The following is a 15676-nucleotide window of genomic DNA, read 5'->3' as shown; positions in this document are numbered from 1 at the left end:
GTTTAAATACACCTGTAAAGATCTAGTACCTCAAAGCTGTATATAAGTTCAAAGTACTGTAAATGACTTGGACTACTTAGAACCCGTACTGCCAGTACACACTTGACATACAAAGAGCCTGAAGACATTTGAGCAGTAAACAGCATCCTCTTGTGTTTGACAGAAGAATTATAGTGTCTAAAATGTGTTTAACTAAAAGTTTCCTTTATCAAAGTAAATAGCCTGAAAATAAGTCGTGGATAAAACTGATCTGTATATAAACACGACTTTTATTTTTAAAAACCAACTAAAATTGTTATTACTTAGCAACGTGACAAACGCCTCTGATTGGTCCGTCTTTAGACGATGGGCGGGACAACACGGCGGCATCGACCAATGGTGTTCGAGCTCACAGACAAACACAGACTTGTAAACAGACTTGTTTTCGAGCTGTCAAACTATGAGGAAACTGTGTTTGTCAGTGTGATCTGACAGCTGACACTGATCGCTTTGTTCTTGAGGAGCACGGCTATACCGTCCTGCAGTCGTGTAGTTTGCTGTTCATGTAGTGTTTCATGTCAGAAACACGCCGCTTAACGCCAATTAGCTGATGCCTTGTTAAAGCTAGCTTCAGTGTTTATAGTCGACATTAGCCAGCTCAGGGCTTAGCCAGCAGCTTGGTCGACCACATGTGACTATGTAGTTTAATTAAACCTCATCGGCTCTGCGGATTTAACTGCTGACGTGTAGCTACACGACGTGTCGGCGACAGATCTGAGACATAAAGCGTTGGAGGGGTAACGTTAGCCACCTGTCTCCGCTAGCTGCCCAGGCTGCTCCTCACGATGAAAACCTTAGCATAGACCAATAAAACCACAAAAGCCGGAACACCAGGACCTCGCTATGGCGGAGCACAAAGAGCTGAGTCCACCGAGAGGACCCGCCGGCTCGTTGGGCCGCCCGAGCCGACAGAGCTACAAGAGTGCGACCCATTTCTGCAGCCTGCTGGACGGCCTGCTGTCCCTCAGACACAGGGGCATCTTGTTTGATGTGGTGCTGCTGGTGGAGGGTCGACCCCTTCAAGCCCACCGATTACTTCTAGCAGCCTCTTGTGATTATTTTAGGTAAAAACCCATCAAGTCTCTTTGCACTTATTGTCTTTACTCTTTCACTTTCACTTTACTAACACTTCTAACACTAATACTATAATACTTGTATGATCCGTCCATCTACCCAAACTAAAACAAATATACAATACAAAATACACATTCAGTACAGTGGCATAAAGGCATCATGATACAGAACTAACAAGAACAATACAAACAAGCACTAACTCAGTCTCTCCTGAGTTAGATTAGAGTTAGACATAGCCATAAATATCATAGCAGTCCTACCACATACTTTCTTTGGTCAAGTTTCTTTCTAACTAGTTTTCCTTTGGCACATTTTAAAGCATTGTATTTTTATTGTTCAAATATAATATAGAAGTAAGGTCCAGATCAAACTTTGAATTTCAACTCAATTTGTTCCACATGTTCCACATTTAACCTAGTTAGTGTGTAATTTTTATTATTATTATTATTATTATTTACTACAGATCCAGCTGATCTAATTTCAGTTCCCTCTTTAATTGGGCATTGTAGTGGTGGTGGCCACCAAATATATTATGGGATCATCAGTGTACATCAACACACGCCCTAAACATGAGTGAAAACTATACAGGAGCAGCCCAAGACAGCTTCCTTGACGCACTTCAGTTTTAACATTGAATTTCTGAGTAAAAACCATTAAAATACACATTTTCTCTTGAAGCTCTTTGGGTCTGAAATACTCCACCAGGTTCTAAATGACATGGAATAAACTTTATCTTCTCAATAACTGAATAAAAGTATCCCCCAGCTGTTTAGTATCATATTTTGTTCCATATGTTCTTTTTCTGTTTTTCTTTTTGTGTTATTTAGCATTGATTTTCTATTTATTTGCCAGGCAGATTGTAGTCCAGATGAAATTGCTTTTAATTTTGCATGATCCTTTTCCATTATATGTTGTCTGCAACCAACGATGGGGCTTTGCCATCGCTGCCAGTAAATGTCTTTAATGGTGCATGACAATCATTGAATCCCATTAACATCCAATGCTTCTTCTGCATCTTGTTTCACATATTTTTAACCAGTTAGCATTTTAACATCTACACTATATTTGTCCAATTTATTGTTATAATTTTTGGACCGGTCTTGGGAATTTTGGTTTTCCATACAGTAGCAATAAGATTATAGTCAGGTGTTCAAGAATAGTGAGAGGTGAGAATTCAGACTGAGCTCAGTGTGGAAATATGTTATGCATCTTATCATCGGGCCATCAGGTTAATCTAGTATAACAGTATGCCACCATCCTCCTCCAGGGGAATGTTTGCTGGAGGCCTTCGAGAGACGCAGCAAAAGGAAATTCCAATACATGGAATATCCTATATGGCTATGAAAAAAATACTGGACTATATCTACACTTCAGAGATTGAGTTAGACCTGGAGTGTGTTCAGGAAGTTCTCATAGCTGCCACACTGGTACAGGTAGGCTTGTACCTTTTAACTACATCAGGTGAATTATTTTAATTTGTTTTTCACTAACCTTTGTCCTTTTGTGTTTGAAGATCGAGAATGTCATTAGCTTCTGCTGTGATTTTCTCTTCTGCTGGCTGGACGAGAGCAACATTTTGGAGGTTTGTCATCTAGCTGACCTGTACGGGCTGGAGCAACTAAATGCCAAGATCCACTCCTATATCATCAGGAACATTCAGACTTTGTCTCGAACCGACGTGTACCGACAGCTACCCCAAGATGAAGTCTTCAGGGCACTGGGCAGTGACGAGCTTCAGGTGAAAAGTGAGAACGAGGTTTACGAGGCTGCGCTGCATTACCACTATAGTCCTGAGCAGGTGGAAAATGACCAGGTGAACTTGCAGGTCAGTCCCAAGCTGTGTCTGCATTTTCTCTTCAGCTCTGTCATATGTACACTCTCTGCTGAGTAAGACATAATAACTGCTTAATTTGACTGTGCTTTTACTCACACTTTGTCTAAACTTTATCTGCTTCATTTACTTTTTTTTTTACTCTGTTTCACCTGCAGGACAATCTCAAGATGCTTGCTGCTGTGCGATTCTGCCTGATTGACAAAGAAGTGTTGCAGAGGCTGCATGGCCGACTGGATCAGTGTCCGCTGAAGGACACTGTGTCAGCCGCCTTGAGATACCACGAGATGGAGGTCTGGCAGCCCGTGCTGCAGGATCCTCTCACCCAGCCACGGTCCATCTTTAATTGTATCTTGGGCTTTGGGGGAATGTTCACCCCCAGCTCCTTCAGAGACACCGAGCACTTGTTTCATGTATTTCATCCAACCTGGGGAGAGTGGAGGACTATCAATTCAGTTCACACCCCCAAAATGTCCAACCAGGGCATTGCTGTGCTCAACAACTTTGTCTATCTAATTGGGGGAGACAAAAACACCAGTGAATTTCGAGCAGAGAACCGTTGCTGGAGGTGAGAATCAAAGTTTAAATGAAAACAAAGTGCATTTAGTAGATGTTTTGATTGCATTACATGATATTCAACAGCAGATGTAGTTTTTATGGAAATATAGATCTTCAAGTTTCCATTTTTTCTTAACACATTTTGGCATAAGGCTGAGGTTCAAAGTTCACCTCTGACTCTGGAGACAGCAGTTGAGGAAACAGTCCATTTCATAGCTGTTCATGAGCTTTTGATCATGTGACGTTACCTTTACTAGCAGATTAAAAAGTGCTCTGAAAACAAAAGTCAGTTTGAACATAATCAGCTTAATCTACTGATGAAGCTCGTGATACAGCCATAAGTCAAGACCAGTTACTAAATAGACCTTGCAGTGAAACATGTCATAATAAAAACTGAATTTCCAGAGTCGTATTTCTTCCTAACTGATTTGATACTTTTCATTTACGCAGATACGATCCTCGCCACAACAGCTGGTGTGCCATCCAGCCTCTGCAGCAGCAGCATGCTGACCACTGTGTATGTGTGGTGGGCGGATATATTTATGCCATCGGAGGGCGAGACTACAGCAATGAGCTGGACTCAGTGGAGCGCTATGACCCACACTCCAACATGTGGGAGTTTGTATCACCCCTAAAGCGGGAGGTATGAAAATCAAAAGCCGGAAACAAATGCATGTAATGCTGCTGTCAGGCACACGGGGGTGCTACATACTCATCTGTATGTCATTAATTGGACTTTTCCTGCTTTACACCTTTTCTACACAGGTTTACGCCCATGCTGGAGCGGTGGAGGATGGTAAAATTTATATAACATGTGGGCGTCGAGGAGCAGCGTATCTCAGAGAGACCTACTGTTTTGACCCTGCAGCCAACCAGTGGACAGCATGTGCAGAAGGACCAGTGGAGCGGGCATGGCACTGCATGGCTGCTGTTAACAGACACATCTATGTTATCGGGGGAAGCAATGATGAGCGTGGATATCGGCGTGATGTCCTGAAGGTTTAATATCCCAAGTCATCAGTGGTGTTTATGCTGCACAATAAAGGCTGTGTTGACACTACTAAACAGTAGTTTCATGCTGTTGGCAATGTTGACTTACGTACCCCTCTTTTTTATGTTTAGATGTTCATGCATTATGACATATTTGTATTTAATTTTGTTGTGCTTTTTTCCTTCAGGTGGCATGTTTCAACCCCACAGCCAACTCTTGGTCTTTAATAAGCCCTCTCCCCAGTGGACATGGAGAACCTGGTGTAGCTGTGATTCACAGTCGCATCTACATCCTGGGAGGACGCTCTCATGACAAAGGCAACAGAATGAAGTATGTTCACGTTTACGACACAGACACCGATGAGTGGGAGAGTGAGGAAGAGTTAAAGGAGCGCACCTCTGGCCTGGCTGCATGTGTAGCACTCATGCCACCCACTGTGCTCGCCCAAGCCAAGAGCTGGGAGCAGCGCACCAAGGCATGGGAAGACGAGGACATGGACAACTCAGAGGACTTTAGTGAGGACTGAAGCACCTGTGTTCAACTGTATCTGTGATCACAGATATACAGATCATTTTCATCTCGTTGACTATTCTTTGTGGCAGTCGTTAGGGCAGCATGTTGACCACTTCCAGTGTCTCTAGGCCAAAGTGTCACTCTGAACCTTCACACACTTTTTGTTACTTCTTGGATAAAATCTTAGAAACAATGAACAATGAGCACTCTGATCATCAATCATGAAGATACAGTGGCAAGTAAAATATGTGAACCCCTTGGAATGAATTGGTTTTCTGCATTGATTTGCCATAAAATGTGATCTGATCTTAAGCTGATAACACAGAAGCAGTTCTAATCTGTCATGTCTTTATTGAACACATTTTCTGATGAGACCAAGGCTGTTAAAGCAACCTGTCTCTGATGTCCTGCAGCACAGGATTTTTGCATAGACTGGTTGCTAGCCTGCCACCCAACCCTTACAACAACTGGTCCCCCGTCCAAGTACTAAACAGCCCTGACACTGGATGCCCCCCAACGCAGTCCTGACTGGGCATGACCAGGTTCAAGTATGAAGAGACCCTTTGTTGACTTTATTTTTATAATTTAGCCATGGTGCCCACCCAAGGATTGTAGTTACTACAATGGAGTTGTCATCATGCCCAAACTACTGAATAATTCATAAGTATTTTCCGGACTATAAGTGGCACCCAGGAGAGAAGGAGGACACGCTGCTTCCTCTCCCCTCAACCCTGAAGTTGGTGCAGTTGTTTGACGTTACTTGACACAAGTGACTGAATTTCATAATGCACTTCTGCTTGTTGTTATACCTAGTCTACTTTCTTCATAGGCTAATTTAGACTATAATTAGTATAATTAGAAATGCGACTTATACACCAAAGCGACTTATATATGTTTTTTTTCTGTTCAACAAGGCTGTTTTTGCTAAAAGCGACTTATAGTCCTGAAAATACAATATGAACTCTGACACTGTGCCTTATTTTTGTGGCTACATCCTGAACCTGAGTTTTTCTGTTTTTCCGTGTATATTGATGGAGGGGAGCCTTTGGAGTCGTTGTGCCTCTGATATCAAAACTTTTGTGTTTTTGTTGAAATAATTTGTACCTGAATGATGAGGCACTAGTGCTATAGGTTAATCCTTAACTCACAATGTGTTGCAATGTTTGTCAAAGAATTCTGAGTCTTGATATATGTGCAATGAAAACCAACCAATTGTGGTACTTTATGCTTTCATTAATTTTTCATAGGGTGGAAATTGCTGCATAGCTGTATGCCCTTTATGAGCTAAAGAGCAACTAGAATATCCTGTTAGAATATTTCTCTTTGCCAAGTCGAGCTTTGCTCCACGCTCCAATGATTACACTTGCTGGTACAGGCAGATGAAGCATTAAATGACACCTCTATCAATATCCATCTTTTATTTCTGTCATTGAAAAGCTCAAGGAACAAGTTTATTTCACTTTTCTTTTTCAAGTAATGGGTAGTAGTGTAACCCAGCCTTTCTGTGTGGAGTCTTCATGTTCTCCCTGTGCTTGTGTGGGTTTTCCCCAGGTACTCTGGTTTCCTCCCACAGTCCAAAAACATGTATGTCAGGTTGATTGGTGACTCTAAATTGCCCATAGGAGTGAGTGTGAGTGTGTGAGGTTGTTTGTCTCTATGTGGCCCTGTGATGGACTGGGGACCTGTCCAGGGTGGACCCCTGCCTTTCACCCAAAGAGAGCTGGGATAGGCTCCAGCAGATCCCTGTGACTCTGGTTAGGGAATAAGCGGGTATAGATGATGGATGGATGGATGGGTAGTAGTGTATGTCATAGGAAATAATACAGTGTATTGGAACACATTGTGACACATGATATGCAAGGCCAGAATCCTATTGTTGAAATAAGTATTGATTTTTAATAAAAATGAATCACACATGGCTACTGTCATACCTGCATGTTTGTTGTGGACCACAGCTGTGGAAGGTCATGTGCAGCATTTGGGGAGAAATTGGGTTTTCAGAAACTATGGGGATTAAAATTTGAAATGTGGCTACTCTTTAGTAAAGAAAGGAAAGAATTTGTGTCTTCACTCTATATGAAAGCTCATATCACTGTCTTTTAATGTATTTTTCAAATACGTAGTGTAAAATCTCCACAGATGATGTCCTTGTCTAGCCTGTTGGCTGGCGTCCTTTATTCCACCAGTCTCTTCTAGTTCCTCTCCATTTGGCCCTCCACTCCATCACCTTTATGAAGGCTGACTGCCGCTTTCCCCTCTGAGGCTGTTTCATCTGCATCTGTTACCCCCCACCAGCCCTAAGTGAATGCCCCCACCCCCTCTCTGTTTCACACTATTGTGCCAACCCCCACCAAGTTGTCTGGTGGGATCTGCTGACACCATCACTGGACATCCAGGATCAACAATCTGCTGCGTTTATGCATCAGTCTTTTCATTTTAAAGCCTTAGGACCACCAGGGGGATACTTAAGACATATGTCATGCACTTAACCTCATCAGCAGCCTTTACAGGCATCTGAGTGCAGGTCGATATGATGCTCTTTGCTGGACCATTATCAGAGCAATTAAAAGACCCAAATTACCCACTTATGTAGAGATATGCAGATTAAACCCAGTGGAGCTGTGTGTGTCTGTCAAGGGACTTTTACTAAGTGCTCACTTTCTTGTTTGGCCTTCTGTGTAGGAGAGGAGTGGCTCCAAAGTCAGGCAGAGGCAGGCAGTAAGTAAACAGAGAACAAGAGTCACTTTTGGATGCAGAGCTGGACTCACCTTGGTCATCAATGGAGGAGGCTGACTGCACTTCAATCATATTAATTTCCATTTAGTGCAGCTGCTGGCTGGTACCTGTAGGAAATGTCATGGTTTACTCAAACGTAACCTCTAACTGAGGTAAATCTGCCATTTGGTTTCATTTATTCATGGACACTTGAATTGCTGAATGAATCTGAGATGTAGTCAACAAATCAGAGCTCTGGACCCAAGCTATAATAAATTCCCATCAAAAAGAATAAAGTTTATAAATCCTCATTAAATCACAGTTTTATATCAGAAATCTCTGCAGTTTCTACCAGCAGTCCTTTTTAATAAAACATTTCACATTGTATTGTACTTCTCTGCAGCTTCAGGGGATCAAAACAATATTATCATGAAATATTACAAACACAATACAGATCAAAAAAACACAATAAATATACTTATGTTACATTTCATGATTAGAAACTCAAAATAATGTGAAAATATTTGCTCAAAGCTACAATAAAAAATATCCAAAAAACATTTTAAAGGGACAACAAAAACTAAAGTCCACACCATCAGGCAAAAATGTTCCAGTGTCAGAAGAAACACATCTGATCCGTCAGCACTGGTATTCATTTTACATTTCAGAATAAAGGCTTTAGTTGGGTAGTATTTAAGGAGAAGCCCAAGAACAAGGCCAGACGTTTTTCCCACTTGGGTTTTCAGATACACCAACCCATTAGGACATGAACTAGCTGCAGTAACAATATCCTGTTGATATATAAAACCATAGCACCTAAATATTCCCGTGACATGACAGTCTTAATGTCTTACAACACGTAAATCACACTATGATTTATTTTCTTAAATTGGAATAAACCAAAAAGCTGATTTCTTTCCTCTCTAAACTCTAACTTCATCCGTCTGACCTCCTCGCCCAGCAGCACGTACATCCGTCTCTATTCTTATCCTCATTAAAATGAGTAAATGAACTGTGTGCATCATAACACTGGGGAAGTCAGAGGTTGGGCATATTGGTTCAAGAAGCGGCTGAGATAATGAATTGTCCTAAACTAAATCCACACCACTACAGGACTGTTCCTGTAGGATGCCCCCCCACCACCATCAACCAACCACCCCTCCCCCCTGGCCTTTACAACAGCCATTAGCAGCTCATATCCATCCAGGGTGGAGGAGATGGGCCCAGCCTGTGTTTTTCAGTTGTGAAAAGGAGCCAACAGCCCCCCATTTTCATGCTTTTTAAGGCTCATTGAGATGGAGAACGAGAGCCGTGCAATGCTTTATGATACTGGTGAGTAAACCTCAGCAGGTGAGCTGAAGTCACAGTAATACAATGTCTTTAATGCATGCTGGGCCTGTTGAAACTACAGCATGGTCCTCATTAGATCAACAAAGAGGAAATACAAACAAATCCCAGTAAAGGACGTGCTGCTTATCTGAGGTCGTCAGGTACAGACCACACAGGCGTGCACCTGGAGACAAAGGCACCTTTACAATACACTCAGTCACAGTCATTCAGTAAAATTGCTGGATGCAGAACACGGACTGTAGGAAAACCAACACCACAGGCAGGCCACAGTATCTGTGACTCCATGGCCAGTAAAGGCAGAATTTCCAGTCAGACGTTTTTTCATGATAACTGTTGACATTTTATTTTAATATAAGCATAATGAGTCATAGAAAAAATACTTTTTTACACTACCAATCTATATGCCAATACATTTTATTATGACAGTAGGATTATTAGTTGTGTATCAGATGTCTTCTAGTGGGCGGTTCTGCTGATGTTTAAGTAATTTGTGCTGTTTTTAACTTGTGCTGTGTGTTTTATACTTTGTACTCCATATCATGCAGCTTTCATTGAACTTGAATCTTAATTCAAAATTCAAAAAGATAGAAATATATATATGATCAAATATAAATATAAACACAAGATAACACATAGTTTTACTTTTACACTTTTAGGCTTTATTTCCAGATCACATCACAATTTGGATAGACATAAATTGCACACATATGTTGTATTATTTCTTTTTCCATTTTTTTTTACAAAAATAATATTTACACTTGCAGATGAGTTACAATACAAAATAAATAGACAATTAATAAAACAACCAACCAGCGTGGTGTAGCACATTTAAGTTTCAGTCAGCATAACAGGAGTCTGAATCCTGCCAGTCTTAACGGCACATAGCGACACTTCTTTTTATCTTTCAGTTTTCCTGCTCTGGCCACAGGCCTCTGGCCCTGAGCCTCGTCATGCATTCTCATGGCTGTGAGCCCCGGGATCAGCAGTCTGGCAAGATGGCGCATCAGCATGAGCAAACGTCACTCAGTCAGTTAAAACCGAAGCTCCCTTCACCAGCAGGAGTAAGAGAACAGTGGGTACTGGCTCCACTCGGCCATGTTGCCATGGTGATAGCCGTGGTGCACAGCTTGCGTGGTGTAGTCGGTGGTCAGATGGTGGGGAGGGGGATACTGGGTGGGAGTGGGGCTGCTCCACTGGCCCAGGGGCTGCTCGGCACTGTAGGGGTTGTAGATGTGGTGACCGATCACCCCCGGTTTGCTGGCCTGGGCCATGGTCATGTTGAGGACCCCGGTGTAGTCCTGAGGGCCAGGGAGATGCTGGGGGCCGCAAGGAGTAGGGCCAATCTCATGTGCACGAGGCTTTGAAGAGTCATGATCAGGGACGGTGGCGACATCAGGGACTCTGGACTCAAAGCTGCTACGGCCCGATCCACCGTTGCTGCTGCTGCCGATGCTGGAGGAGGGAGAGGGAGACTTTCCATACTCATGGACCCTGAAGAGTAAAAGGAAGTTGGTCAGTTCTCTGTTTATCACAACAACATTGTGTACATATTTGTTGCCAAACAGTATTCACCTGTAGGGCTGGTAGGAAGCTGGAGCCGGAACAAGTTGCTCTGCGTTATACATGTCCCTTGTGTCTGCCCCAGCAGGAGAGTCAGTCCTCACACTGTGCTCCCTCTCAGCAACCCAGGGGGAGTAACGCTCCACTTTGACAGCATCCACCTCTTTGCTTTTGGCCAGGTCTCCGTCCTCTCTGGCGTACCCCTCGTATGATGACTGGCAAAAATCTGAGAAGACATAAATTAGATAGTTTTACGGAGCACGGGGCAAAACGGTGAAAATAGCATCTGGAGGCTGGAGAGTTTTCAATCTGTACCTGGTGGACTGTCCTCCTCTGAGTCCCTTTTCAAAATGTCAGACATCTTTGGTCGCTTCTCCAGACTGCCTGGGTTTTTATTTGCACGCCTATGGTGAAACATCATGTTCATTAAAATAATATTACATACATTTATTTGATTGAAGTTTAGTGCGTGGGTATAGTCATCTTTCAAATAAAACAAATTGGCTAACACCCACCTTTTTTTATTAGTGCCTTCATCACGAAAACCTTTTGCAAAGGGGTTGTGGTTGATCTTCAGCTTTGTTATCTGTAGAATAGGGGGAACATCAGGTCCGTCAGTGTGTGTTATGGTCACCAGAGGTTTGTTGTTATCTCAACTAACAGTGCTAGAGACTGACCTTGGTGTTCTGGTACGCAGTGACTGCTGTGAAGGAAGTCTCAGGGAAGGTGAAGGTCTGGAAAACACTCCAGCGGACACTGAACAGGTCGTCTGCCTGTACGATGTGGAAGCGTGGGTGGTAGCGATGCATGGAGTGCAAAATGATCTGCAGGTAGAAAGAAACTGATTAATACTAAGCAACCCCCACTTTTTTAAAAATGTTTTTAAGCACTTCAATGTGCAGTTGCTACCAAAGCATCCTGTCTGTAAGTGCTACTGGTTTGTCACCCAAGAACTTCCAGCTGTGCACCTCATTTGGAAATGGGAAGTTGTTCTTAAGCAGCCAGTTTTGAATGCTGTGACTCACATGGCCGTGCTGGTCCAGTGTATTGTTGGTAAGCTTGAGCTTGAGGAAGGAGACGGGCTGCTTTATCCAGTGGCTCCCCGGGGCTGGAGAGTCAGGGTGGAGGTAGGTCCTGCAGGGAGGCTGAGGCTCCGCTTTTCCTGCCACTTCCCATTTGTCTTTATTCCACTGTAAGGAGACGGATAGTAAGTCTCGGTCTCATAGAGAAAGGTGATTTACAGATTGTTCCTTTCCCACAGTGCAAGACGACGATAGAGAGGAGAGTGATGGCTGCCTGATACCTCCCACAGAGATAGGGGGTAACACAGTGGACTCCCAGCAGGGGATAGAAAAACAGGAAGAGATAACACCCTTTGATGTACAATGTCAGCAGAGGGGGCTGATAAACGAGGGATGAGTTGTCTGGGGATACTAGTCTAAACCAAGACTACACTTTCTCAGCTGAAACTGTCTGAGAAGTGAAGAACAAAAAAAAGCTGTCTTACCTTATACCTGAAACCATCCTCAGGGACCATGTCAACCAGTAAGATGTACTTGGCGCAGTGATGGAGGCCGAACAGTCTAACTTTACAGTGAGGAAACATCCGCCTGGAAATCACAGAAGGAAACATATGTGAGAAAAAACTGCACACACAGCAACAAAAGGGAACTCCTTTCTTTTCAAACATTTGGCATAAGATGTTCCTTTTCTATCATCTTACCGTCCTGGTTTGGTGATGATCATCTCTGTTCCTATTTCATGGAAGGTCTTCCAGAGTTCAGTGTCCTCTAAAGTCATCCTGATGTTGCCCTGGAGATAGGCATCTGGCCCAGCAGCCATGGAAGCAGGAGGAGGTCCGCTGAAGTTGGGCTTCAGGTCTAGAAGATATTAAAATTCATTAGAGAAATGCCTGATTGGGTTGATCTGGTAAGTAGTTGAGAAATTTGGAGTTTTTGTTTTAAAAGCCCAGTGTAAATCCCAAAAAGTGAGTCAGCACTCACCTCTGATGGACTGCATTGTTCAGGTTCAGGGCTAGCAAGCTTGAAACAGTTCATGCACCGAATGCCAATAAGCAATCCAATGTTCAGTGATATCCAAGTGTTTCTTCAGTCCAGTGCTCCCTCCTTGGTCTTCTGCCTCATGTGTAACAAATCAAAAGAAATCCTGCAGTGGAGTCAGAAGTGTGGTCAGTCTTCCAGCAGTAGAGCCTTCTGAGATCTTGGGTCCTGGAGGGTGCTGCGACCATGACTTTTAAGAGGAGCCCTGGAGTGGGTGGGGTCAGGAGAGCCATTCCCAAGCTTTGAAGTGACAGTGATGAGACAGTGTCCCACTGTGATTGGAGGCTTCTGGAAATCAAAGAGACTTAACAGAGCCTTGATACCGTCCCCACAGGAAGGGGGATGGAGGAAATGCATCTTTATTAACTGCTAAGAGACTTTAAAACAAATATGGACGGACTTCCCCGTTGCCAATCAGGCCTCACAGCGGCACCAGAATCTGTGTAAATATCGTTCACACAGACATAATCACACAAGAAAATACTATTTAGTGTGTTTGTGTAATGGGATAAATTCCCAGTATAAAAGTATGACACAACAGAGAAATGCAGTAGACGGTACATTAAATGAAATAATCCACTGTGGTTTGTGTGTGTGGATCTGGGTAGTAGCAGTATTTACAGTATTTATACAAGAGCTGAGCTATATATATATATATTACTGTATACTGTATATTACTATATATATGTGTGTGTGTGTGTGTGTGTGTGTTTGTATACATATACACACACACATATATATATATGTATGTATAGCACATAAAACATTATAAATTTGAAATTTATGCTTTTCTACATTCTCAGCTTTCTCCATCAGAGAAACCATGCAGTAGGTGTGTAAACCTATAATGGTGTGATGATAACATGCAGGTAACTTTTACCTGGGGCTATTCTCTGAAGCATGCAGGACTCAGGCAGAGGTGGTGTGGTGGGGGTGAGGGGTTGTGTATTGGGGTGTCTAGACAGACCCATGCTCTCATAGTTAATCTCATTAGGCTAGTTTCCCTTGAAGGAGCTAGTTTCTGCATGCAGCATAGGCCCTGTGTATAGGCAGGCAATTAACAGCCAGTTAGCACCACAAGCCCAAGTCAGCCTTGAATGGGACAGGAGGGGTCGGAGAATAAAGACTTGCTACCACAATCCGGTCGTCCTCCCACCATCCGCATCCAGGCAAAATCCACGGGTGTCACTATTCATAGGCCTGTCTCCACATGTATCATGTAACCACAGCCAAAACACATGCTAAATATTTCAGCCATTAGCATAGAGGAAAATAATCAAACCACAGGTTCCCCCTCTTTTCCACTGACATCAAAATTTGAATTGAAGTGACTCTCACATCTCATTCATCCTCTTTCCTAGCACAGACACACCACTTCTACTTCCACTTCCATTTCTCATTGTATTCTCGAGCCGCATACAGTGTCCTTCTCTAAGCTCAGCTCTCTAACACCCTTGGGCAAAGGAATCTTTTTGGTTTGGTGCAACTGTATGGATAACAGATCAGTTACCAAACCCGCATGGTGGAAATTGTAAAGCAGCATTTGCAGCATTGAAATGGTCTCACTTACTTTAAACGTAGCAACAACACTCTGTAGCATCATGAGTTAAGTGTGCATAAAGTGATGTTTAGCGATAAAAAGCCTTCCCTGTGAAAATATTGACCAGCTTCTTTAAGGCTCTTGTCCTGGGTCGATGTAGAATAAAAAGGGTAATAACACTGGGGCTGTAAGGATGCACTTAAAGATGCAAAGAGCTCTGTAGTCTCAGTTTAGTACATTAAATACTCTGCATCAGGGTATTTGGTAGTGCGATGCGTTTTTATTGTTCTTACATGATTTCAAGGAGTTATTAATCACAGGTTCAGTGTGGCTCTCCTCACCTGGTGCTCCTCCGGGCTCTGCAAGGGGGACCCCTTTAAACGTTTTCACAGGGGGGCCAGAGAGGTCAGGCAGTGTTATGGAGCCAGATGCCTCGAGAAATGAAAAGATTTTCAAGATAAATTGTCCAAAGATTCTCTCCAGCTCTAGTGGCAGGGTGTGTGTCAGTGACAAGAGCCAAGGTGTACATTTCAGCAGCATCAGTGTCAATCCCATTACATACTGTGTCTGGAGGTGACAGGTGTGACTGGTAAAGGCCTCAGTGCATGGCCTGGGGACAAAAGCCACGGACAGAGAGGTATGACAGAGTGCTGTCTTGTGTAACAGCCAGTCTGGGGTTGGACTGGATGACACATCAGGATGGTCATCTGCTGGACTGACTGCAAAGCAGGTTGGATTTATTCAGGTCAAAATATGTTGTGTGAATGTAGCTACTGAACATACATGAATGTTCAAGGATAACAGCAGAATTCTTTGAATAAAAAATGACAGATCCGAGACAAGATGATACTCCCTGTTAAACACTGAGCCCAATTCTACTGTGGATTTCCTCCCTGCATCTACTCCTAGGTCACCTTCTGCAGCAATGTTCCAGGTGTCGGTCTGTGGCCATTTGCTTTAACTGCACAGATCCCCTTGTGCTCATCAGTTAACAGCTGCCAATATACAGCCAGGGCCCGGGGATCAGACGGCTCTCTAGCAGCCCAATAAAGAGCCCCTGGAGCGGACTGACGAGAAATCTCACACCTTTCGCTCACATTAGCCATGCAGCATGCCCTTTTGATGCTTAATTGGCCACTTTGAGGGGTTTGTTGAGATAGCAGCACCATGGCTGGAAACAACACGATGTCATGGCAGGAGAAAGGCTTTTACCTGACAACAGGTCCATTACAATGTTACTCTATAATCTTTGAGATGCATCAGTATCGCCTGTGGTCTTTCTTTCCTAAATCCAGAGCGAGCGTGATCTGACGTGCAGCAGGTAGGGGCCGGGTGAGCTCACATTTGGCCCACCACATAAGAAAACAAAACCCAAATCTAGCTTGCCTGGCAAAGGGGGCAAATGACAACTTCACAGCACTTCATAAGACACTCCTGGAAGTTGC

At 43.3% G+C, this 15676-nt stretch overlaps 2 protein-coding genes across 3 annotated transcripts; one reads left to right on the top strand and one right to left on the bottom strand.

The window, feature by feature from the left end:
- Positions 1-386: 386 nt before the first annotated feature.
- On the top strand, positions 387-6415 carry klhl22 (kelch-like family member 22). Of its 2 annotated transcripts, none has more exons than XM_026322205.2 (7): positions 387-1103; positions 2381-2546; positions 2627-2926; positions 3103-3512; positions 3953-4145; positions 4268-4501; positions 4681-6415. In XM_026322205.2, the coding sequence occupies exons 1-7, from the start codon at positions 883-885 to the stop codon at positions 5017-5019; spliced, it is 1863 nt and encodes a 620-aa protein (XP_026177990.1). In that variant the 5' UTR covers positions 387-882; the 3' UTR covers positions 5020-6415. The 2 variants fall into 2 exon arrangements, with proteins under 2 accessions (XP_026177990.1, XP_026177989.1); XM_026322204.2 differs by having other exon boundaries at positions 388-1103; positions 2627-2938.
- Positions 6416-10120: 3705 nt separating this feature from the next.
- Positions 10121-12768, bottom strand: tbx16 (T-box transcription factor 16). Its single transcript, XM_026322039.1, has 9 exons — positions 12635-12768; positions 12355-12511; positions 12139-12241; positions 11657-11821; positions 11309-11455; positions 11147-11217; positions 10947-11035; positions 10644-10857; positions 10121-10562 (listed from the first exon to the last, which is right to left on the bottom strand). Exons 1-9 carry the CDS (start codon positions 12648-12650, stop codon positions 10121-10123), a joined length of 1404 nt encoding a protein of 467 aa, XP_026177824.1. The 5' UTR covers positions 12651-12768.
- Positions 12769-15676: the final 2908 nt, after the last annotated feature.

This window comes from Mastacembelus armatus, chromosome 9 (assembly GCF_900324485.2).
Source record: "Mastacembelus armatus chromosome 9, fMasArm1.2, whole genome shotgun sequence".
Taxonomy (NCBI): Eukaryota; Metazoa; Chordata; class Actinopteri; order Synbranchiformes; family Mastacembelidae; genus Mastacembelus; species Mastacembelus armatus.
This window is presented reverse-complemented; position numbering and strand designations above follow the sequence as displayed.

Excerpts from the sequence above, each read along its gene's own strand:
- klhl22 (XM_026322204.2), top strand. The coding sequence starts at position 883 with ATGGCGGAGCACAAAGAGCTGAGTCCACCGAGAGGACCCGCCGGCTCG. Across the intron at positions 1,104-2,380 it reads GCCTCTTGTGATTATTTTAG|GGGAATGTTTGCTGGAGGCC; the intron begins GTAAAAACCCAT and ends ATCCTCCTCCAG. Across the intron at positions 2,547-2,626 it reads TAGCTGCCACACTGGTACAG|ATCGAGAATGTCATTAGCTT; the intron begins GTAGGCTTGTAC and ends TTGTGTTTGAAG.
- tbx16 (XM_026322039.1), bottom strand. Across the intron at positions 11,456-11,656 it reads CACTGGACCAGCACGGCCAT|ATCATTTTGCACTCCATGCA; the intron begins GTGAGTCACAGC and ends TTCTACCTGCAG. Across the intron at positions 11,218-11,308 it reads CTGCGTACCAGAACACCAAG|ATAACAAAGCTGAAGATCAA; the intron begins GTCAGTCTCTAG and ends CCTATTCTACAG.